Source organism: Colletotrichum paranaense (assembly GCF_030867605.1).
Source record: "Colletotrichum paranaense strain IMI 384185 chromosome Unknown Scaffold_1.1, whole genome shotgun sequence".
Lineage (NCBI taxonomy): Eukaryota > Fungi > Ascomycota > Sordariomycetes > Glomerellales > Glomerellaceae > Colletotrichum > Colletotrichum paranaense.
In genome coordinates, this window is record NW_026848959.1 from 1833292 (window position 1) to 1856701 (window position 23410).

Here is a 23410-nt window from a genome sequence, read left to right on the forward strand (position 1 = left end):
TTATAAAGCCATCAATGTCAAACTATAAACGACATGACAATCCTCCAACGCCGTGAAGGTGCCCATATGCACATTGACAGATTATTGCCATTCGAAAGGAAACTTGCTGTATGTATCTCTGTGTGTGTGGTCTCTATGAAATGACCCGAAGCTGTTGCGGCTCTTGCTACAGTGGCCGTCACGCTTGTATTCTTACAATTGTATACCAAACAGTGCCTAGAACGTCGCCTCGAGTTGGCCACGCATGATGTTTATCTCTTCTCGACAAGAAGGAAGTGCATGGCGCCATAGGCAAGAATAAGGAAGACAACTCCAAAGGTACCGAGGCTGACGACATCGGTCCAAAGGGCGTCGTTGTTGAAACCAAAGGAGCTCAAGATGGCGGCTCCAGGAACAGTGATGTCCAGACCGTATTTCTTATCCACCAGCGTGAGCTGGAGCACCTCATTGACAATGAGCGACTCGAAACCGTAATGGAAGATAGACAGCATCTGGAGCCAAAGAGCAGCCTTGGGGATGGCGTTGTGGTTGAGCAGCAGACCAGCGAAGAGCAAGCTGAACAACATGACCAAGCTACCAATCAGGTTGGCCACTCCACCGTCCTTGCAGATAATGCCAATGAAGAGGCAGATCGCCGCGGCAGCGAAGTTGAACAAGACCAGAACGAGAATGAATTTGAAGAAGTGGCTGGCATCCGGAACCAAGCCAGTCATCGGGTAGATGATAGCACCCATGAGAAGCGGCGGGATGATTCGTAACGGGATAATGTCGAACAAAATCTTGGCCGCAAAGTAGGTGATGGGGGAGTAGTAGCCGTTAGCGCGCTCTCGGACGAACAAGAGTCTCTCAGTGGCGAAGACGTTCAAGCTGGTCAGTGTGCTGAATCCGAACAAGGCCAGGAGGAAGAAGAAAAGACCCAGACGGTTCTGGAAACCCGGAATGTCATCGGTCAATCCATAGAAGAGGTAACCAGACAGCACGGCGAGGAGGATGGCAATGGCGTAGTGGGTCAGCATGAGAATAGGGTTCCTGTAGAGGTTCTTCCACGTGCGTTGAGACAGAATGATGAACTGGCGAGTATAGCCAACGCGGACATAGCCCTTGCCGATTGCGCTGATGTGAATGTTGGGTCCCTCAGGGTTATAACCGTTGGCATTCTGTCCATTGGCGCCTTGAGCGGCAGTGATAGACTGCTGAATTTCATCGTGCGTAGAGCCGGCGATATCAGACTCGGCGAAAGATCGAATCAAGACGTCGAGATCAGTTCCGTCATATGCGGCAGGGGGAAGATCGTGAGGGTCTTCAGCATTGGCCGGCGGGACAAAGCCGGATTGATTTTGAAGCTTATACGATCCGACATCCTCACCTCCGGCATCCGATGAAGCAGCCGTGTCAACGGTGTTCTTGCGACGAGTGAAGAGCTCTCTTTCTTGGCGAATCTTGACGGAATCACGGCGGTGGTTCTTGGGACGCGAAGACGAAGACTCAACAAGGCTGTCGTCACCGATTGAACCGCCAGAAATGCTTGCGATAGACTTAACAGCAGTCGTGCTGCTGGGGCCCAGGCTGGCAACGTCGGCGTTCAGAGCTCCATCATCTTCCAAAGTAGAGGCACCGGCGTGCATGGTGAGATCGACCAGGTAATCAGCAATGTTGAAGCCTGGAGGGCACGAGTAGCCAATGTGGTCGAAGTAGGCCTGGCACTGAGAGAAAGGTCCTGAGTAAACCGCGCCACCACGAGCCAGCAGAACTAGTCTGTCGAAAAGTGCAACAATGTTGGACCGCGGCTGGTGAATAGTGAAGACGACAGTACGCTTGTAGTTCTTGGCCAACGTGACGAGGCATTCAATGACATTAAAAGCGTTGTAAGCATCCAGGCCGCTAGTGGGTTCGTCCAAGAACAGAATAGAGGGGCTCGTAACGAGTTCGCAGGCAATGCCAACTCTGCGCTTCTCTCCACCAGAGATACCTCGGCCCTTGCCTTCCTCAGAGCCGATAAGAGAGTCCCGAATGTGGTAAATGCCCAGCTGCTTCTCAACTTCGAAAACGCGTTGCTCCTTGGCAGCACGACCCATGTTCCGGGGCAGGCGAAGAAGGGCACTCGTCAAAATGGTCTCGTGCACGGTCAGGGTGGGCAGCATGGTATCCTCTTGGTCGACAAAACCGATGACGTTCTTGTATTCGATGTCTGTAACCTTTTCGCCGTTGACGAAGAAGTCGCCAGAGACTTGACCTCTCTTGTTCTTTCGTGCGAGAATATCGAGGAAAGTGGTCTTGCCAGCTCCTGAGGCACCCATAATGGCGGTCACCTCTCCGGGATGGGCCATACCCTGGATGTTGTTCAAGATTCTCTTTCCGTTGAGCTCGTAGGCGACGTTCTCAAAGTAGAGAGAGGCAGGCTTGTGATCAGCCATGAGCTTCAAGCTTTCGTCGTCGGAGTCGTCCAAAGCGATGGCGCCATATTTGAACTGTCGGCGAGAGAGGTACCACGTGAGGAGGATGACGGCGACAACGAAAAGGGAGCATGCGGCGATAATACTGGCGATGAGTGGGGTGTTGATCTTCTTGACCGGCCTTTCGTAACCAGGGACTTCGGTGTGGTACAGACACTCTCCAGAGCGACAGCTCAGTTGGATGCTACTGTCGCCGATCAAGGACAGAATCAGATCGTCCATGGCGGGCTCTTTGAAGGCACAGTTGTTGACGCCTCCATTCTTCTGCAAGCACTGGAACTCTGCGGGGCCCTTGATCTCCTCTACCAAGAATTCGCCAATGTCGACGGAGCCGTTTTCGCCACAAAGCATGCGGTCTGGGATGCAGTCGCATTGGATCTTGTTACACTTGTAGTCGGTGCTGTTCTGGCTGTCGTTGATATCGGCGTTTGAGCTGCACTCGTTCAAATGGCAGTAGAAGGATTCACGTTCATCGACCCAGACTAGAGCAGGTTAGCTTGGTCACTGTTCCAAGTGTACGGACGATAGGCCTACATTGGAAATCGCAGCTGCCCTCTTCTTTCTTGCAGGTAAAGGTGACTTGGGGGCGCTTCTCTCCGAGAAGGTCGGTAATCTTCTTGTTGGTGACATCGCAGATTTGGTAGTTGTGGTTGATGACCTCGCCGTTCTGGTAGCAGACACCGCCCTCCTTGGTTTCCATGAGTGCGTCGCAGGCCTTATTTTCTGTGCAGACGTTGCAGTTGATGCCGGTCCAGCCGTCGTCGCATTCGCAATTGTCACCGGTTCGTCGGGGTCTATCGGTGTTGTCGCCACGGGAGAGAGATCCACACACTATGGAGTACGTGTCAGTGATGCGCCAAACTTGTGCGACTGCAGGGCGGGGGAACGTGTGGACGTACGTGGATCGAGACAGTCATCGCCGCCGAAGCCCTCGGGACAGCTACATTTGCCGGTGAAGTCATTGCAGCCAGCAAACTGGGTACACTTGTGGGCAGGGAGAAGACAGTTGAAGCTGCGCAAAGGATGTATGTTAGCATTGGGGAGTTGAAGGCAGAGGTGATGGCAGCATGATCGCGAGATTGCGACCTCTCGACGGAAAAGCACTCACCATGGAGGACAATCAGAAGGCCGGTCGTCGAGTAAGGTGAGCTGGGCACGCAGCATATCGGCCGTGGTGGAATAGTTGCGCTGAGCCGAAGCAAGGAGAGGAAGACATGCCAGAGCCCCGATGAGGAGGCTCCTCAAGGCGGGAGGAGCCATGATGGGCGTGTTGAAGTGGCGGACTAGACACCGAGTCGGATGCCAGTAGATCAAGAGTGGTGGCGGGAGAGATGTCGATGTCAAAGGAAGGTGAGGTGTATGTTGGGAGCAGATCAGAGAGGGGAGAAAGAAGGTCAGATCATAGACTGGACTGAACTGGACCCAACGGAGATGGACACGGCTGCGAACAGAGCGGCGGAGGATGGAGGAGGAGTGGAAGCTCTTGGCCTGCGGGAGGAGGCGTGTGAAGCAGACGTGGATGACCTGCGCTGGACCAAGGCACCGAGCCGATAACAGAGGTACCACCGGCCGATAATAACCCGCAGCAGCAAGCACCCAGCAATCCAGCGCCCAGCAACCAGCGACGCGGCTTGCTGGTACCTTACTGCGGTACGTACCCGCTTCCGAGGTGTCTCCAGCTGGACGGGACGGTCCAATCGTGAGGTGGCGGTGGCGTCACAGTGGATAGATTTGTAGGAGACGTACCTCGACAGGCTGGGGACCCCACTATGCCAGTCGGAAACACGCATCAGCGTCCCGTGGGGTGGCTGAACCTACCGAGTTCGTACCGCAAAGAGCCTGAGGCTTCAGGTTCGTTGACCATGTGCATGGGTACGTATTCGTAGATACGTCCGGTGCCTTTCCATTGCCCTTAGCATCCTGTAGCTCAATCTGTCAGACATCTTCTCTTGTTCCCCAGAGGCCAAACCCCCGCCGTTTCCCTCGGTCAACCAGTTCCATGGGACGGGACGAGACAAGACGCTAAGAATAGTTCGACTCTTTGTTTCCCCCTCCCTCGAGTTCTCGGTGCCTATCTACGGAGTAGTGTGCGCAGTGTGTAGATGAGGAGTTACCTCAACAGCTTAGCTCATGCCGTCTACTGCCCAATGCAGACAAACATACAGGGAAGACGCCTGCCAACTACGAGATCCATGAGCATTACACTCTGCGACCTGACACTTACCACCAGCGACGTCGCCATTGAAACACATCGATACAATGCGATTGCACATCTAAGCGTAAAATCAAGCACCAGGCATGTCCATCTGCCACTCATCTGACTCTCAGGTGGATCTGCCACTTGCGGTGAACTCCATTCTCACATAGTTCGACTGGCCGAACCTGAAGGGACTATGGTACTTGATTCCGAACAAACAATAATCCATGGCACAGTTCAACAGAGTACAGATGATGGGCTTCCTCAGGGATTCTAGCCAGTGGCCTCACAAGCAACGTCGAGCCTGATGAAGTACAGCTGCAGGTGATTCCTTTAACCCAACAGATTATCATCTTCAGCTATGCCGATCAAGCAGAATAGCTCAAAGGCATCTCATACATGTTTAGCTACCTTGGAAGTAGAAACTGTCGCTGGAACTGGCACTGACCCGATACGATTCGATTCGATACAAACACCAAATTTTTAGCACACCAAGAGCTAACATCGAGTTCATCCTCGTTTTACTCGGTCTTAGTCATGATTCCTCACGTTTGTCACCGGAGCTAGAAGCTCCAGCCACAGCTGATCTCAGCTCGAGCCGATTTGATCTTGTTGCTCTACCTTTCCTTTGCTCCCCGCAGCGAATGGAACTTCACTCAGGTACCCAACATCCGCGGCATTATACTTTTCTCCAACAACCACAACCTGTGCATCTGTGCCCGCGGAGAGTCTTCCTAGTGGCAGACGGTCTCCAATGCGTACCCTGTTGACGGGCCATTGGCCTGCGTTAGGCCCGGAACGCCGCCGTGTGCTCAGGGTGTCCAATGTTTCTCTGAGCAGTCCGAAGACGCATCCCGTCCGTGCTGATACGCGGGATTGCCCTTAGTCGCCTTATGGACGAGGTCGGAGCAACTGTGCGATTGTGTTTGTGTGTGTTTGTCTGTGTATGTATAAGCAAAAGTGACCATGACTCTTGTTTGAGATCTCAGTTTCCCATAATCCCGCCAGCCTTGGCATTGTATCATTCCATACCCGGCGCAAATCGCAAAAAGCCTCGCTTCTCCACGTTTCTCCTACCCTCTCACTCACCAAGCTTATTGCTGCCCACTAGACCTCCTCTTCTCGGCTCAAATGCCATTATCCTGAATCCCCCAATCCAGCAAATCCCGCATCCCGCACAGCCCAGCCCCCCTTCCCCCTCCCCCAACAATGGTCCGGATATCGGCCTTCGACGTGGAGCAATGGATGGACGAGTACGAGACCACCCCGGGCTGCCTCAACATCGCCGAGACCTGCGCCGCCTCCGTCTCCGTAAATGACCTAGTCACCCTCTCCGAAGACAAGCACGCGCCCGGCCCCGTCGACCTCTCCACAAAGCTAGTTTACGGCCCCATCCGCGGCTCCGCCCGGCTCCGTCAAAGAGTCGCGGCGCTCTGTAGCGGCGCCGGGGCCGGCTCGAATGACTCAACTCCCGGCGTGCTCTGTGAAGACGACGTGCTCATCACGCAGGGCGCCATCGGTGCCAACTTCCTGCTGCTGTACACCCTGGTGAACCCCGGCGACCACGTCATATGCGTGTATCCCACGTACCAGCAGCTCTACAGCGTCCCCGAGAGTCTCGGCGCAGATGTCTCCCTGTGGAGGCTCAAGGAGGAGAACGGCTTCGTGCCGGATGTGAGCGAAATCGAGGCCTTCGTCAAGCCCAACACAAAGGTAAATCCTATCTTCTCATCCATTACTGATCCTTGAAACTAACTCCGTCCACCAGATGATCATCGTCAACAACCCAAACAACCCAACCGGCATCCCCATCCCAACGCCAGTCCTCGTCTCCCTCGTCGCCTTCGCCAAAGCCAGAGACATCATCCTCTTCTCAGACGAAGTCTACCGGCCCCTCTTTCACAACCTCTTCTCTTCCTCAAGCGGGGACGTGGATGTGCCCCCGCCCCTCACAACCTTTGGCTACCCCAAAGTCGTCGTGACAGGCTCAATGTCCAAATCCTACGCCCTGGCCGGCATCCGCATCGGCTGGATCGCCTCCGCAGACAAATCCATAATCCAAGCCGTCGCCTCGGCGCGCGACTACACCACCATCAGCGTCTCCCAAATCGACGACCAAATCGCCTCCTACGCTCTATCACCACCCGTCTATGCGCCGCTTCTACGTCGGAACGTCGGGCTCGCCGTTACCAACAAGGCTCTCCTTGAAGCGTTCATCGAGAAGCACAAGGGCGTGTGCTCCTGGGTGAGGCCGTTGGCGGGAACGACTGCGTTTATACGCTTCACCCACAGGAGCGGCGAGCCGGTGGACGATGTGCGGTTCTGCTTGGATGTGCTGAGGGAGACGAATGTGTTCTTCGTGCCGGGGTCAAAGTGTTTTGGTCATGGGAGGGACTTTAAGGGGTACGTGAGGATTGGGTATGTGTGTCACACCGAGGTGCTTGTGGAGGCTCTCGAGAAACTTGAGGCGTATATGCGTGTAGCGTTCCCGGAGTAGTAGATGTCTGCTTGAAGCCATCATGACATGCTTGGCTATTCGAATGGTCACGCCACCTCAATAAGCATTTGACGATGTGATCAAGTGTTGATCAATATGAGTCTCAGGTCTCATACCTCATACGTTCTGTGCTGTTCAGGCAGTCCAAGAACCTGTTCTGCTGCCGACCTGTGTGCCACGGAGGCTTTATTTTTGGAGTTCGAGCAACGGCACATTTACTGACCCAAAGCTCTCACTGCCTCATCCAAGGAATCTTGACTCTTCACCCCTGCTAGTCGATGAGCGTTGCTGAAGACGAAAGCCATGCACCGCCGAGATGTCTTCTCGCTTCCCATTCAGAACGCTCGAATTGAGACACATCTCTCTCCGGCACCATTTCAATACCTTACACCCACCCAGTCGAATCCTAGTCGTCTTTGCGAAGTAAATATAATTCTCGGTGCAGGTGCAGAGAGACTCCAAGACTCTCCATGTCATAACCGGAGCGGTCGTAGAGTACCCAGCTTTTGGCTGGTATGCCAGATTCCAGGCAGATATTCACCACGAGGAAGTCTAGAGATCTCCAACAAATTACTTATGCAGGAGATATTTCTCTTCAATTTATGCAAGAGCCACTTATTTTGATTCAGCTTGGATTTGTGGAAAGAAGTAAACATTATTTACGTTGAGATCATTGGTTGTAGAAGCTCCCACTACAAGACGTTGCGCGCGGTCTTTCTGGCATTGACAAAATTTGTTCTACAAGTCCTGTCGGAGGCCTTACAAACTTTGAAGCCCACGTCTCATTCCCCGCCAATATCCCCATCAGATAGATGCCAAACGGACATTCCTATGCGTACGTCTGCCTTCGTTCCTCTGGTATATCCGTATGAAGCATCACAGAAGGTACGTCGTTAACTTCCCAAGCCATGCTTTGGAAACCAGGCTTTGACCCTATACTTGAGTTCCTGGAAGCACCCAGCCGCTAACAGAAGGCTAAGCATAATTGAAAGCATTCTCCCTGTGCTCAGAATTCGCTGAAAACTCATCAATAGTCTCAGGGTGAGCCCCATCCCTCAGAGCGATCGTGTTTTTTTTTTTTTTTGCTATGACTCTTGTGTCGACACAAGCCAGGGCCGCCTGATCAGTTGGCTGATGCTAGTTTTATCCAAAAAGCAATATCTCAGGCATACTCGCCCTTTCATCTGCAGTAGTGAGCCTACCTACACTGGATATCTTAAGCATTTGGGCGCACTCGATCACTGCTCCAGCCGTGACAGAAGGCATAATCAATCAAGATTATGTTCTCTTATGGACGAAAAAATGACAAGCCATTTCTACGTTGAGCGCGTAGGCTACAATTGTACATGGCACAGCAACTTCTCTAAAAAAAATCGCTTTGGTATCCTTTGCACTCGTTCAATCCGGAACGAGGTTCGCCAAACGCCGGTATCCGGTATGCCGGAAGACTATTATACAAACGAGATTCAAGACCTTGCCTCAGGAGGGCAAGTGCCCCGTCCAACCTGTATGTGTTTTCACCCTTCAAGACTTCGTATGTACCAACAAGATAGCCTCCAGGCGTTCATTCGTTTGCAACAAGCTCATTGCCTTCAGCCGTAATCATTAGATTGAATATGGTTCGCGCGATCCCAGCTCAGGCCGTCACCTATCGTCGTGAGGCCTGGCACTGGAAGGTTCTATCACGATTTGCGGCACTTGCTGCAATCGTAAACTAGGTAGTCGTGGTACTCTTGAGCTCCGGCGCGAGTCTGCGGAGTTGTTCGTAGTCTGCTCATCTGCAGCCAGGTCGGCCATGCTCGAGGCAATGCTCTCCGCTCGTTGCTGGGCAGGGCCGGGGTACGTCGGCGGAGGCTCAGTGCCAGGTTGAGGGGTGTTGCTCCTGGACCGCTCGTCATCCAGCGAGACTTCGTCGTATCCAGGTGGAGAGTAGATGGGCATACCAGCGTCTCCTACGTCAGCTTCAACGTCCGGGCTGGACCCTGCTCGGGTATCTAGGCGGGGGGTATCTGGTCGAGAATTCGCCCGTGATCTAGAAGCGAACCCTGGCGAAGGTAGGTCGCTTTCGATGCTCATTACAGAGCTGCCTCTCCTGTGGTTCATGGCTGATCCGGCCCCAGATCGGATTGAGGTGGCCGCAATACTGGCGGAGTCTGACAGCAGCCCCATCCTCTCACTCTCATTGCTGTTGGCGCGAAGTCGTGTACCGTCGTGACGAGCAACACCGAGGTCGGCGTAGGAAACACTGGAAACAGCTCTCTGACGTTCATTCTTCAGGCGTTCATGTTCTTCTCGGAGCACAGCGACGACGCTGTTATTGCTGGCAGCCCGAGCTCTGGATCGGATGTTGTCCAGAGCTACAAAGTCGCCACGTTCCCGAGCTTCCCGGCGCTCCACTCTCCGCTCCTCCCGCTCAGCAAGCTCTTGACGGCGGGCTAGGCGAATCTGGTAAAGAGCCTCCATCTCCTGATCACGCAAATCCTCCTCTGTTTCTTCCGTGGGATATTCGATAACCACATCGACACCACCGCGTTCACCTTCGCGACCCAGAACTTGCTCGGTTTCGTTCGGATCAGGCCGATAAGCAGGCAGCGTCATAATCGAACGAATCGAAGTATTGCGGTTGACAGCGCTGTTGGGAGACCGGGCATCGGCCTGCGACTGATCGGCCGAGGCATCGAATGCGACAGAAGAGGGGCGGGATCGACGGCGGTCGGTCAGTCGCTCGGTAGAGGTGGAGTCTTCATCCTGAGCCTGGCGGTATCTGTTTCTGCCACCATTTTTCAATATTGATTTGAAAAAGCCACCGCCGCCAGGTTTCTTGTTGTTGCCGCGGGTAGAGCGCCGAGATGCGCGGAGGGAAAAGACGACAAAGGCGATGAAGATGAGGAGAACCAGTACACCGAGGATGACCTTTGGTGGTATGGCGTCAGCGGCTTGTTCTAGGGTAATGGAGGACGGGAAAAGAGTCCTTCACATGTCTTGTCACTTACAATTGTGGTAATTTTCCTGCCGTCGATTTCTTCACGACGTTGCAATGTCGCAGGGTAGCCGGTCTGGAAACCGGCGGAGAAGTCGAGTGGTATTCGCATTTTGAGGTACATTGCGTATAACGAGCGACTGGATTTCGACAGAGTACCGGAACGGAAGGGTCGGCGGTTTAAGGTCGAGAGGCGCTGGAGTTAACGGCGAGGCGGATTAAGGCGGGGCGTCCCAGCTGCGCAAAGCGAATAATAAGCGTCAGGACTGGGACATTGAGACTCGGTAATTGCAGGGACGCTTATGGGGACGCGTTGGATTGGAGACGAGAGGATGGCGATGCAGGTGATGGTCGAAGTGTTGTGGACGTGGGAGAAGTCGAGAGGTGAGGTGGGAGAATAAGAAGGAGGCAAGCAACAGTCGGTTGATTGGCGGTTGGAGGTGAGATGAGGTGAGGTGAGGCGAGAAGACTGACGGGACCAGGTCCAGGCAAGGTGCAGGTTGGTACTTGGTAGGTGGTAGCGGCGCCGTGGTGGTAGTAGCACAGGGTCAACCTCGAAAGGTCCGGGGTTCCAGAAGCAGGCGGCGAGGTACGTATCCGTGCCCGTAGACTGGGTGTAAACTTGTGCCTCGTCTCTGTGCACAGTGCTGTGCAGCGCAGTGGGACTTGGTGGTGAACGATGAAGGGTCCTTTCGGGTGGGTGAGTGGGTTTGATGGATCCGGGAAGGGTGTGAGCTTTGTGAGGCTGGGAGGCACGGAGCAGCAGGTCGGTGCCTTGCCCTTGAAGTGCTCTGTATCCGTATGCGTGCTTGGTCTTGGTAGCGATGCAGGAGGGAGGCGGAGGCGGAGGCGGATGGACGAGAGGCAGCAGCGTTGCTGGATCGGATCACCGCTGTCGATTGTCTCTTGGTTTGCCTGAGTAAGGTAATCAAGGCGGGTATCCGTAAGCGTATTGCGTATTGCTTGTTGGATGTTGGACGTGGGACGTCAGGATGACCGGGCTGGCGTATAGTGGACGGTTGAATAAGTTATGTGTATTGACTGATGGATTGATTGGCGTTGTTTGGAAAAAGCTGTAGTGATGTTGGTTGCATAACCTAGTATGTAAGGAGAAGAAGAGCAGACGGAGGAAAGGTGAACAGGCAAAGTCTCGGTTGATGTCGCGGTCGAGGTTGCGGGTGAACCTGAGATGAGGACGAGGACGAGGACGAGGATTGCGGATGCCTCAGCGCAGCGCAGCAGGACCTGGGTACGTACTGTGTAAGGTAGAGCTTCGACGGAAGGCAGGAGGCAGGGACGCAGGCACGAGAAGGAGGCAGGAGCAGAGCAGGATGCAAAAGTGGATTGTTGCAGCTGCCCACGGCCGCGCCTGCAGCTGCTGTTGCAATTGCACCTCAGTCTGCGGTTGCCCTTCCTAGCTGGACCCCGAGACTCCTTCTCTTCCATTCTCTCTTCCTGACATCTTTTTGGCAGACTCACTGACCCTCACTCTCTGGCCATGTTTCAAAGGTACTTCTTCAACAACCCACTACAACGTGAGAAACGAGGTACCTCGCACAACAAACATCCTCCACTCCCCCTCGAGGTGGGCCGCCTCGTAGCTTACCTTAGCGTCGCTCGTGTATGTTCCTTAGTGGGTGCCGGCGGCGGGAAGAATCTATGCGCTAACCTTGTCCAGGTTCTACGTTGCTCTGCGCGCCGCTCATCCCGTTGCAACTCTGCTTGAGGACGATGCAAGTCGTCGCGTCCTCCCTCTCCAATTCTCTGATGCTCTCTCTCCGAGGAGTAGTCTCTAGTGTCTCACGTACGCAGCTGCACTAGACCCCGCGGAACGGATTCGAGTCAATGGCCACGGCCTTCGCCGTCAATGATATCAGACAACACAATCCCGACTGTTCTCAATGCCGCTCCGGGTAGACATAAGATGGCAGGCCGACCGAACCGCCAATGAACCAATGAACCAAGCTATCAAATCATTTGAGTTTACACCAAATCAGCGAACGCCGTTCATCGAATCATTCTCGGCGTTTTCCAACGTACCTATCTGTGTACCCGTACACGAATACATGACACCGCCATACCTCCCTACTACACACTCCGTGCTCCGTACTCCTATCAGGAAGACTATCTGCAAACACGGCCCGGGCGAAACGTGAAGGAGAAGAGGCCTGTCCTCTGCGTCTGTCAAACTTCACTTGCAGAGCAAACAGCGAGTCTTGTTTCTCCAATCAACCCCTTTCCGCACAGGGCGTTCAATCGAATCAATCTGTCTTCCTCCGGGGTTCACTGAGCAACAGGAGCTTCCATTCAAATCACCATATGACATCAATCACCCAAGTACGAATGCCAAATCAGGACCATCCATACATCTGCAGTCAATATTCGAGCCCATGGCCGCTGCGTTAGACACCCCCCAGGGGCCCCAACTTTCAGTCAGCCCAACCCAGACCATCGGGGCGTGAGGCAGTGCCCAGGGCAGGGCGGTGTTGGTGTTGGCGCCAGTCTTGCTCACCCGCTCTGCACAGGCACACAGGCTATGGAGACATCATACAGATTGGCGCTATCATCATCACTGGCGATCCCATCGCGCCGGCAGCCTGTCCTTGGAGCTTGACGTGTGGCTTGCGGCTTGCTGCAACGGTGTCATTCGGCCCTAAAGCTTCTGGCCCACGAAATGTCAAACCCCCCTCAGCTTTGCTCCATCGACTTCCCCGTTTCCTGTCTCTATTCAGGTCCACGGGTGACATCAGACAAAACCATCTCTCACGCCTGAAGAGTCGACGATGGGATTGATCTGTTCTTGACAAAAGGTTACTGCTCCCGCCCTTTCTGTTGATTTCATGCCCTAGGGCAGTGATTTCGCTTCCGTCGCCTGCCGTGTCACGAATTTAAGCATTAGCAGGGGCCTCCTCAGGAACGCCGTCGCTATGCCATGCCGCCATCCGGCTTGGGCTTTTCGATTGATTTGAACCCACTTGGCCAAGAAGAACTCGAGCGCTGTGTCTCCAGTTTTGCCCGGTAACGGTAAACTATTTCCAGCAACAAGCATCATGGCCCAGTAACAGTGCAACGAAAAACAAGCAACATCGACGCACCAGCCTCCAGAGGATAGTGTAGAGCAGCTCTCACCAGCCACCGACTGCTTCCCTCTCAGTACAACATGCGAACTAATCTGCTGCTCTGCCACTGCCCGCAGATATGGCAAGCTGGCAGGGTTCCCCGGGACAGGTGAGATAGCGTGGATAGGATGTGACTTGTGAGAAGATTAACCGCCAACATTGGGGCTGCCTGGCAGCTCGCGAGCCAGTCAAGGAATGGCAGGGATGCCCCGCGGTCTCCAGCACCGCCTCATCTGCATCATGATGACCATGTGGCTGGGGACGGAGGGGCTGCCGCCTGCGTGGGCTTACTCCAGCGCTGCAAGCAAGTCATGTCAGCCCAGTTACCTCGCCATCTTCATTCTTCGAAAGCTGCCGCAGCCCTTCTCGAGGACATATCTCGCATGCTGTCCCTCAGATTCAGTCAAATAGTTCCGAAATCAACACCTGGATACTAATACACGGTTTTCAAGACTTCCTCAAGGGCGCAACGCTATTCAGGAACGAAAGCCCAGCTATCATGCAAGTCTAAGACAGATGCACTTTTTGTCTAAGACATTTCTGCACGCCGGCTTAAATCACCCAATCGCCTAGCCGCACCCTCTAATTCGTCCACCTTCGCGAGTAGCGCTGACAGGACTTAAGGAAAGAGAGACGACTGGCCATTTTGCAGAGCGGCCATTGCCTGTAGGGCAGCCAGCCGTGCCTCGGGTCGGACAACCTAATAGTTAGGCCCGTTGTGTCAGCTCATTGGAAGACGCCGTCCAGCGCAACCTCCGCGCGAAATCTGGAATCATTCCGCATTGAGGATAAGGCGAAGCAACGTTGAATCGGTTCTCTCAAGGTGCCACAATCTTGACTTATACGAGCCGAGGCTTGGTCCCAGTTCCGCTGTCAATGTCTTCAAGGAGAACGAATTCTTATGTACGGAGTATCCGAGCATATTTATTATTCCGGTTGACGACAAACCATGCAAATGAGGAGTATCAGAGAGCCTGGGGAAAGAAAGGCATTCTTCTCCATCATAAGAAAAAGGCAAGACGCTATCACACCTGGCAACCCCATCCCGCTGTTTCACGGAGACCCATCCACTGTCAGCTGCAGCTATCGCTCGCAGGATTTATCACCACACATTGCGGTCTGTATCATGAATCCTGCCAGCCCTCCACCACATGCCGAGACCAACAAAGCCTCATCACTTTGCCACTTGGAAGAAACTAGACCTGGGCCGTTCTGACGGAGCGACATTCCGGCCCCCAAAAGTCGCGAATCCTTCCCCAGGCGTGCCAGGCCACCACGTTGTCAATCGCATCGATGCATAACGTACGGGATACAACTGCCGATCGACAAGATACTGTGAGATTGGTGTACTTTGCTTGCTGCCTGCGCTGCCCATTCATGACAACTCAAAAATGGATGCTATCCCTGATGAAAATCGCTATCTGCATCAATTCTAAACGCGCTCTAAAAGTGGTTGGGAAGCAATGCCGTTGCCGTTCTTTGAATGTGGAGCTGGGAGAAAGAATGCCGCATCGGAAAAGTACCTGGACCGAGATGGTATAAAAATTAAGAATAGCGCATATAACGCTCCGCTGTGAAAGTAAGACTGTTAGCTCCGAAGGCATGAATATAGGTTTCTACCTTGTCTTACTCGTGAAATATGCTAACAGGGGAAGCGTTTGTGAAAATCCGTAACCTACAAACCCGCCAATATTTCATCCTATCAGGAAAGCAGGCATTAGGGCTCTTGTTCTCGGGTTATCTGCATAATTCTCCCCGCATTCAGCTTCAGCGAGCAAATCTTGACGGCCGAACCGTGATCGGACATCTGCTTTGAAGAAGCTAATTGCTCTAGGGTTATCACACGCGGCTAGGATCTTCGTCAACGTCATGAGAAGGCTCTTTCTGAAGGATGAAATGCCACCACCAGGGCGAGGACAGAGTGAATAACGATGGCTCGTTGGCTCCTCATCATCGTTGGTGGCCTAGCGCTTGGAGGCGGCCGCCTCTTTTCAGCTTCACCCGTTTGAAGAGAAAGGGAGGAAGTGGAGAGGGGGGCAAGAGTGTGTACCGGACTAAAGGCTCTGCTACAAACACCCAGTCTCTTTAGTGAGGATTGGATGAGATGTCTCATTGACTGGAACTCCACTTAGCATTGATGATATTTGTGAGTATACACCCAGGCAAGAGCCCGACTTCTCAGCGAGGCACGCGGTATCCGGAATATTTGTGAACAGGAAAATTATCTATTGAGGTTACGTACTCAATGACCAAACTACCCAAAGCACCTAGGATTGCTCCCCCATTATGGAAATCAAAGAATAAAGCGAAAATCATCCAAACCATGAGTCGCCCCCTCCCCCTTCCCCCTTTCCCTCACATCGCCATCACGTACCCCAATCACCCAAATTTCTTCTCAAACTTCCTAAACATCCCCGTAACACCCTTCTCCAACCTGCCAACATTCGCCTCCAGCCTTCCCGTCGGGTCCTGCTTGCCCGTATACCCCTTATACTTGCCCGCCTCCACCTCCGTAGGCCGATACGCCTGCTGGTGAATAGAGTAGTCGAACGCTCCCGACTGCTGTTGCTGGCTGCCCCCGTTGCTACTGCTATACGAGTACTGCGAGAACCCGCCTGGCGGGGGCGACATCGGGGCCCCTGCAGCCGGGGGCGCGGAGGCCGCAGTCGTTGCTGAGGGTGGTGTCGGGGGAGTGTGGACGGCTCCGGCTTGCGGTTGGGGTGTTCCCTGCTGCTGTACTTGCGGCTGAGGCTGTTGAAGTTGAGGCGGCTGAGTAGGCGGCGGGGGCGGCGGCGCGAAGCCCGGGGACGAGGGGAACGGGCTGCCGTTCGCGTAGGGGTTGACGAGTCCCGGAGACGCGAGGCCGCCGTGTACGGCTTGCACTGGCATCGTTGCTGCGCGCTGGAGGACAGGTTGGCCTGGGGGCCCACCAAACTGCGGCGGTGGGGGAGGAGGAGGGAGGTCGATTCTCCCGTGTCCCTGTGCGCTTTGGAACCCGGGAGGGGGGACGAAGCCTGGGGAGAACGGGGCCTGGGCGTCGTAGGCGACGGCCGCGGCTAGCGGGTCCGCGACACCGTCTTCGGGGGGCGGGGTCTTTTCTCTGTGGCGGATTGTTTCTGGAGCAGCTGGGGCAGCGGGGTTGTATGCCATTGGTGCGAAGCTCGCCGGCTGCTCTTGTTGTTGTTGATGGGCTGATGGCGCGGCGGCTACGGCTGAGGTAGGTGGTCCGGCGAACGCTGAGCCGTTTTGCTGGTGCTGCTGTTGCGCGGAGGCGCCTCCTCTCGGAGAACCGTAGTTCGGGTCCGATATCGCGACGTGTTCTAGCTGTTGGACGACAGAGCTCACGGGTTGATGTTGCGTGTGCTGCTGGACATGGTGCTGGTGTTGCTGCTGCTGCTGAGGCTCATCGAGGATCTCGACCTGGGCGGGCGGGAGGACGAAGCGGATGCCGTTGACGAACTGGAGAGCGTCGTCGGCCTTCCAGAAGTAGATATCGAGCGAGTGGAGTTTGTAGTGGTACTTGTTCTGGTTCTGGGGGTCGTAGGTGGGCAGGTGCCATTCCATCTGATCCGTCGTCTCGCCTACGATGAGGGTCACCATGCACTGGTGGTTGTACGAGTATCGAACGTGCGTCTTGTCGAGGACTGTGAATGAATGTTGGTTAGCGGATGTGATGTGATGTCAGCTCCAGCTCCAGCTTCAGTTGAAGCTTCATATGAAGCTCTAGCTTGTGCTTTGGAGAGTCAGAGAGCTCTCGGAGCAGGATACATGGGCTTTTACGCACATCCATCAAAGGCATCTTGGTCCTCGGTGCCGGGCTGGTTGGCAATCTCAATGCGCGCGCGGCGGTCGTTTGCGTTTTCAAAAAGGTAAACGTAAGATCCCTTGTCGAAGCGGTGGTGCGGCGGATTACTCGTCGGTGGGCCGTAAAAGTAATGAACGTCTCCGAAGCTGTTGAGAGTTTGAGACCAGTCAGCAGCCGCCATCGTTTTCTATATATATGCGCCGCCCTTCAATGTGCAAATGAATCGCAAAGCGCAAAAGCCCACGTGTGGTTTCGGATGTGGGTGTCGAGAGCCAGAGAGAGTGTGAGAGGGAAAACAGGCGAACAGGGCCAGGTAAGAAGACAAATGCGAGCTGTCACGCTTCTTTACCACCTTTTGGGAAAGACAAAAAACCAACAAGAACATGAAAACTCACAGAGTAGCAACGTTTTCCTCTCCCGGCCGGGTCGCCATTCTCTAATTGTGGGATTGCTGCGAGCAGCCCCTCCAAACCTTACCTTACCTTGCCGAGCTTCCAACAACGCCAAACAAAGGAAGCTCCAAGAATAGCTTCCTTGCCTTTTCTCTGTTCAAGGGTTCGGGACCACTCCCTGGACCGATGATCCGATTGACAAGCACCAGAGAGGCGCGCAACTTTCTCGGGGGGTGTTTGGCGTTGGCAAATTGTTACCCCGCCTCGGTCAAGGTGAAAGGTAATGTAGCCAAGGGCGGCAGCGGGTACGAACAGAGAACCAACAGAGCTCTATGTTGCGGGCGAAATTGGACAGAGGATGTGAGAAAGTGTGTGTGGCACCTAGTTTATTTCAGGAACAAGATGAGTGAGAGGTAATAAAGGGGAAAGAGTTTCGTTTGAGGAGGAGGAGGTGGGAAAGATGGACTGTTTTGCGCCGAGGGTGTCGAGGTTTTGTGTAGCTTGCTTACCACCAGAACAGACCAGTCTCGACGATCCAAAGCTCTCTCTCTCTCTCTCTCTATTCCTCTCGTGTGATCAATCACCCAATACCCCTCTAGTCCTCTTCTCTCTCTTTATCTTGGTACCACTCAGTAGCCAGACCGCCTCAAATACCCCCTCCTCTAGTGGCATGAGCAAAAAAACAAATTCGCAAGTGACAAAAAGTAAGGACCAGGCACGCTACCTTACCTTGGGGGTCTTGCGACTTCGCAAAACGCCTATCAACCCAATTGTCCCCGCCATTCTCCTCCAAGTCCCAGAAGCTCCCGAGCTAAGGTAAAGACCATGCGCGTGCCAGGCCTTGCTTGCGTTACGTCTGCTGTGAAATACATGGGTGGTGAGCTGCAGCTGGTCGCATCGACTGGTCAACTCGGCGCTTAGAAGACGTCGGGGACAGCCAATCAGGTGCTCCGGCCGGGGTTGTGTACTGCGTAGAACGGACAGTGACGGGAGAGTGCCGTCGTCGGGGAGTGGGGTCCGAAGTGCGCCGTGGAGCATGGACCTTTTCCCCAAGGTGAAGGAGATAAGATAAGAGATGGTGAGTGAGGTGAGGTGAGTGGAGGTAAGGTGACCGAAGTACCTTTGCCTTAGTCATCAGTCGACAACGGCTGCGATGGGCGTGTCCAAAATTTTGGCGATAGCTTCCCTGCGGCTTTGATTGCGTGGTGACGGATTATTCTTCGCGGTACCACTGGAGCCAGCCAACGCGCAACGCACACTCCTTTCGAATCTCACGAACTGAAAACAATTGAACTGATCGTCAATTGACATCAATACAGTAAGCTCCCGCCCATCAATTGAGCTTCAACGCAAAATCACCAACAGCGGTCCCTCACAGCACCGCGACAACTTCGACGACACCCCCCTCGAACCCCGACTCCAACCGAAAACAGAACACCCTTCCAGACCGAGAGCCGACGGCTCCCCAAAGCAATCCAAAATGGGTGGCCTAACAAACGTAATCAACATGTGCTCCCACCTCCAAAACGCCTCCCGCGCACGCCTGGGCATGACCTCCGTCACAAACACAAAGCAAAACCTCAACCTCGCCCTCGCCCTCCACCGCTCCGGCTTCGTCTCCTCCCTCTACCGCGGCGGCCCGACCCCGCCTGCGCCCGAAGACCTCCTCCGCGACCCGGAACCCGTCACCTCGGCCAACGTCGCCACGCGCCGCCTCTGGCTCGGCCTCAAATACTGGAACAACGAGCCCGTCCTCCGCGGCCTGACCATGGTCACCAAGCCCACGCGGCCCATCAACGTCCACATTGAGGACCTCGAGCTCGTCGTCCGCGGGTTCCCGACCAAGAATGGCCTCGTCAAGGGGTTGGCGCTGGGGGAGTGCCTGTTTATTTCTACGGATAGGGGTATCTTGGAGGCGAGGGAGGCGCTAGCGAGGAAAGTTGGCGGCATGGTGCTGTGCCGGGCGAGATAAGAAGGGGACCATAAGGCCTTGTTGTAGGTCAGGGGCGAAGAAAGATGGCCTTTTAGAGAAGGGAGAATTTTGATAGCCACTCCCTACGAGGAGAGAGCACCTGGGCCACGGGCAAAAGGAGTCTTGGGAAAAAAAGAAGACACCACAGGGCAGGCGTCGAAGTCAACATGTTACTGCTCTGTAGGAGCAATGTCCTCCATATACTGTACAAAAGTTGTATTCTAGAGAAGACACGAACACACCATATTTGAAGCTTTTCTGTTCCGTAGCCAGATTGCAGCGACATCTGCTCTTGGGGAACACTAGGTCCGAGCTGCCTTTTAACAAGCTATGGGTCGCCCGCGTAGAGAAGAGCATTCAAAATTACACACATACCATGCAAAACTACTGAACCTTTTAAATATCCAAAAGTCAGAACAATTCTGTGCGAGTGATATTCATTCTCTATAACTGATTTCGGGCTCCAGACACCAACTTCTCCATGCTCCGGAACTTTGAAATTTCTCACGAAGTAATATACGCCTTTTTGTCGGTCAGGTATCATGGTACACCCCAATGGTTTCTAAAACTATACAATCACCTCCGCCACTCTTCGACACAATTCTTTTTTTCATGCAGTCTCAGTCTTGACTTCTGTGGTCGCCTCAACAGGGGCCGGAGTTGACTCCGTCTTGTCCTCCTCCGCCGCTTCCTTCTCATCGGCCAGTAGCTCCTCGAACTCATCCGGGCTCTTAAGCTCTTGGTCCTCGGCGTCTTCCTCCTTGAGGTCGAGCGTGGCAGTCTGCTGGATGATGTCGTCGAGCTCGGGCTCCTCAACACGCTCTTCAGTCACGGCCTCCAGCTCAGGCACCGCGGTCTCCTTCTCCTCGACAGGAGCCTCAGCCTCAGCCTCCTTGGCCGGACTAGGTTCAGCCGCAGTCTCTTCGATAATAGGCTCTGGTGTGGCCGGTGCCTTTGCCTCTGGGGTTCTCGGTGCCTCGGCGATGGCCTCGGCCTCTGCGGTCTCAACGACCTTCTTGACTGGAGCATCCTTCTTGCTAGCGAAAGGGCTGCCTGTGCGGCTTCCCGCCCGTACCGCTGCCGGTCGAGAGAGTGCTCTCTTGGGACTCCTTGAGGCGGAAGCCTTCTTGGCGCTGCTCGGCTTTGCGCTCCTGCTTCTAGGAGGAGTAACGGGAGCCTTCTCTGATACCTTTGAAGTCGAGCTCGCCGTGGGTCGCATCATGCGAGCCAGGAAACCTTCGTCGACCTCCTTATCTTTCTTGGTAATGGGGTGGTCCTGAAGGGGCTTCTTTGGCGGCGGGCCAATGCTGGGGCGGGGCCGGTTGATGACTGAGTTCTGGCGCTTCAGAGTCTTGGGCGGCGCCACAGCACCGGGCGCGCTCGCTCTGCTAGCCGGGCGGCCCTGGTTGCCAGAGGCGCGCGTAAGGGTTTCGCGAGGAGCCTCCTTGACTCTTTGGACAGAGGCGGCAGTCGGGGCCATCAGCGAAGCAGGCAGCTTCACGGGCTTGGTGGGCGACTTGACCTTGGGCTTGACGAAGCCAATACCGCTGGAGGGAGAAACCTGCACGGGCGCGGGTTTCTTGCTGGCACCTGCCGTTTTCGCAGTGGACTTGGGGGTCAAAGTCGCCGGCTTCTCGGCCGGCTTCTTTGCGGCATTGTCCTGAGCCTTGGGGGCGCTCGGCTTGGAGCCCCCCGTTGCTGTGGTAGGGGTCTTGGCAGTGACTGGAGATCTCAACGGTGCCTTTGCTCTCGTGATGGTAGCGGGAGGTGCCAGTTTCGCCAGGGGTTTGGTGGTGGTCTTTGTGGAGTTTTTGGGAGCCGTGGACCCGGCGGTCTTTGCGGCAGCTGTTCCATTGGAAACGTTGTGGTCGGGCGACATTTGCGTCGGGTCGCCTGGGAGTAGCTCTGGCGTAGGCGTTTCGATGTCTACGTGTTTGTCGGGATTGTGGCTCGGGTGGTTGTTCAGAGCCCCCAAGCTACGAGGGGAGGCTCCGTTTGTCGGCTTGTCCGCGTCGGGGCGGCGAGGTGACTCGGGAATGGGGCTGCCGACGATATTTGTCTTGTAGCCCCCGGAGGTGTCCTCGGTGGCCATTGTCTTATCAGAGAGGCCAGATACAGACGCCTCTCCCTCGGTATGGCTGCTGAGCCTTCGCTGGGACACACTCGACTCGTTGCTGGGATCTCGGCGGAGTCCTACTCTTCCGTCCTTTTCAACAGCAACAAAGCTCGTTCGAATCTTGGAGAGTGGGCGGGTGGATGATAGAGGGGGAGTTTCGGTGCCGTCTGCAGAGGTATCAGGTTAGTTGAAATGCGTACACGATGGATAGATGGTGTTTGGAGAGTCAAGCTGAGCAGTTCTGTGAACTGGGAAGAGGTCGACAAAGCAAGCTCGCCGAGAGAAGCTGCGTCCATTGCCATGGAGCTTAGAACGGCGGGGGAACTTACTGGAGGAGAGGCCAGGGGACCTTCCCCGATCCGGGGGACTCGAGTCGGCTTTTTGCTCGAACATTGCTCGGAGGTTCTTAACGGCTGACATGGCGGCGGTGTTGGGTCGCTACCGAGCGACTTCTCTTCAATCAATGTGTTGGAGGAAGCTATGTGGGATACGTGGAAGTTGCGACGGGTGGATCTTTTCGAGACAGAGGTTTAGAGGCAAGAATCGCGTGCGCCAGGCGTGGTGGGTTACAATGGCGGACTCGAACGTTGAATGTTGCCGGAAAGAAGACGCATGCCCGGTCAGTCCTCGTGTTTGCGGAGGAGTCGGTATACAAATCGAGGTCGAAGGGAAGGAAAGCTGTACTTGAAGTCGCGACACAGCTCTCGAGGGTCGTCGAGGCAGAACGGCGCAGGGGGGTTTGGACGGGGCTCGTCGCGGCGGTGTCAGTGCAGTGAGGCAGACACTGCCCAACGGCTGGAGGATTTCGAGTGTCGGGCAAGAATTGGTGGAGGAAGAGCGAGTTGCTATGACAGCTGGAGATGCATGATCAACAGTAGGTCGGGGGGGTTTTGGTAGTTGAAGCAGTCAAACAGCGGACTGCAGGCGATTGATTGTTGCGGTGGATGGTGTTGTGTGCAGTTTGTATTGGGTGATGTGTTGTTTGGATGTCTCAGCCAAAGTCTCGTTCGTCTCCAGGCCTCGGTAGGTTGTAACTCAGAGGTGTAAGGTGTAAGGTGGTCAGTCCCGTCGCGCGTTTGCGTGTCCGTGCCGTCCAGATCAGAGAGATAATGCCGATGATGTATGGGGGGAGAAAAGACGAGAGTCGAAAGGTGGGTGGTTCGAGAAGGGGGAGACTCAGGGAAGTGAGGTTTCTGGCCTTCAGGGCTGGCATTTAAATTACGGACACCCCATAATCATAATCAGAGGCGGAAAAGGGACGGCCGACGTGGATATTTGGGCAATGGGCGTGTGACTGGATCGATCCAAACGAGCCAAAAGAGCCCACCACCGCTATTAATCGCTCTCTACCGAGTAAATCTGTCTGTCTGTCTGTCTATGCTGAACTATCCAGGACCAGTTATCCATCCATTACCTAGTTCCATACTTGATACAGCTACCTTACAGATAGAACACTTCACCATACTGCGTCGGGGGTAAGGGACTTGGACTGGAATTCAGGGGTTCCCATAAACGCACATGCTCGCTCTGCTACCACACTACCAAACCGTCCCGACGCGCTTGCCAGCCTGCCAGATACAAAGTTGCACTCCTGACACCTTCACAAGGCGGTGGGATGTTATGTAAGACAGATGTATCAACACTTGGGTACAAGCTAAGGTACGGGTGCTGTACAAGGTACTCGAAGCTTGAGTGGAGCAAAGATATCCAGTTTTAAGATACCTCAAGCGTCTGTAATGTGTAAGGATAGGTACTTATGCATCTACACAGCACCGGTCCGGACATGTGCCTCCTCTATGCAGGATGTCTGCAGCAGTGCAGCAATCCGCCCCGTATCACTGGCCCTGGATCATCCTCTTTCGCTTCTCGAATTCGACTG

At 54.6% G+C, this 23410-nt stretch overlaps 7 protein-coding genes across 7 annotated transcripts; 2 read left to right on the forward strand and 5 right to left on the reverse strand.

Annotated features, from left to right (window-relative positions):
* Positions 1-251: 251 nt before the first annotated feature.
* Positions 252-4013, reverse strand: CPAR01_00656 (ABC-2 type transporter; the record flags this gene model as incomplete). The annotated part of the gene is made up of 4 exons (XM_060484946.1): positions 252-2935; positions 2988-3284; positions 3353-3465; positions 3562-4013. Coding segments are annotated over 4 exons (3546 nt in total), but the record flags the coding sequence as incomplete, so codon positions are not given.
* Positions 4014-5859: 1846 nt separating this feature from the next.
* CPAR01_00657 (aminotransferase class I and II) lies at positions 5860-7147 on the forward strand (the record flags this gene model as incomplete). Its single annotated transcript, XM_060484947.1, has 2 exons — positions 5860-6363; positions 6419-7147. The coding sequence occupies 2 exons, from the start codon at positions 5860-5862 to the stop codon at positions 7145-7147; spliced, it is 1233 nt and encodes a 410-aa protein (XP_060355804.1).
* Positions 7148-8791: 1644 nt separating this feature from the next.
* On the reverse strand, positions 8792-10251 carry CPAR01_00658 (uncharacterized protein; the record flags this gene model as incomplete). The annotated part of the gene is made up of 2 exons (XM_060484948.1): positions 8792-10060; positions 10141-10251. The coding sequence occupies 2 exons, from the start codon at positions 10249-10251 to the stop codon at positions 8792-8794; spliced, it is 1380 nt and encodes a 459-aa protein (XP_060355805.1).
* A 78-nt stretch (positions 10252-10329) lies between these two features.
* On the reverse strand, positions 10330-11573 carry CPAR01_00659 (uncharacterized protein; the record flags this gene model as incomplete). The annotated part of the gene is made up of 2 exons (XM_060484949.1): positions 10330-11003; positions 11225-11573. 2 exons carry the CDS (start codon positions 11571-11573, stop codon positions 10330-10332), a joined length of 1023 nt encoding a protein of 340 aa, XP_060355806.1.
* Positions 11574-15625: 4052 nt separating this feature from the next.
* CPAR01_00660 (uncharacterized protein) lies at positions 15626-17232 on the reverse strand (the record flags this gene model as incomplete). Its single annotated transcript, XM_060484950.1, has 2 exons — positions 15626-16890; positions 17031-17232. 2 exons carry the CDS (start codon positions 17230-17232, stop codon positions 15626-15628), a joined length of 1467 nt encoding a protein of 488 aa, XP_060355807.1.
* Positions 17233-18923: 1691 nt separating this feature from the next.
* Positions 18924-19415, forward strand: CPAR01_00661 (uncharacterized protein; the record flags this gene model as incomplete). The annotated part of the gene is made up of 1 exon (XM_060484951.1): positions 18924-19415. The coding sequence occupies one exon, from the start codon at positions 18924-18926 to the stop codon at positions 19413-19415; it is 492 nt and encodes a 163-aa protein (XP_060355808.1).
* Positions 19416-20025: 610 nt separating this feature from the next.
* CPAR01_00662 (uncharacterized protein) lies at positions 20026-21951 on the reverse strand (the record flags this gene model as incomplete). Its single annotated transcript, XM_060484952.1, has 2 exons — positions 20026-21698; positions 21861-21951. 2 exons carry the CDS (start codon positions 21949-21951, stop codon positions 20026-20028), a joined length of 1764 nt encoding a protein of 587 aa, XP_060355809.1.
* Positions 21952-23410: the final 1459 nt, after the last annotated feature.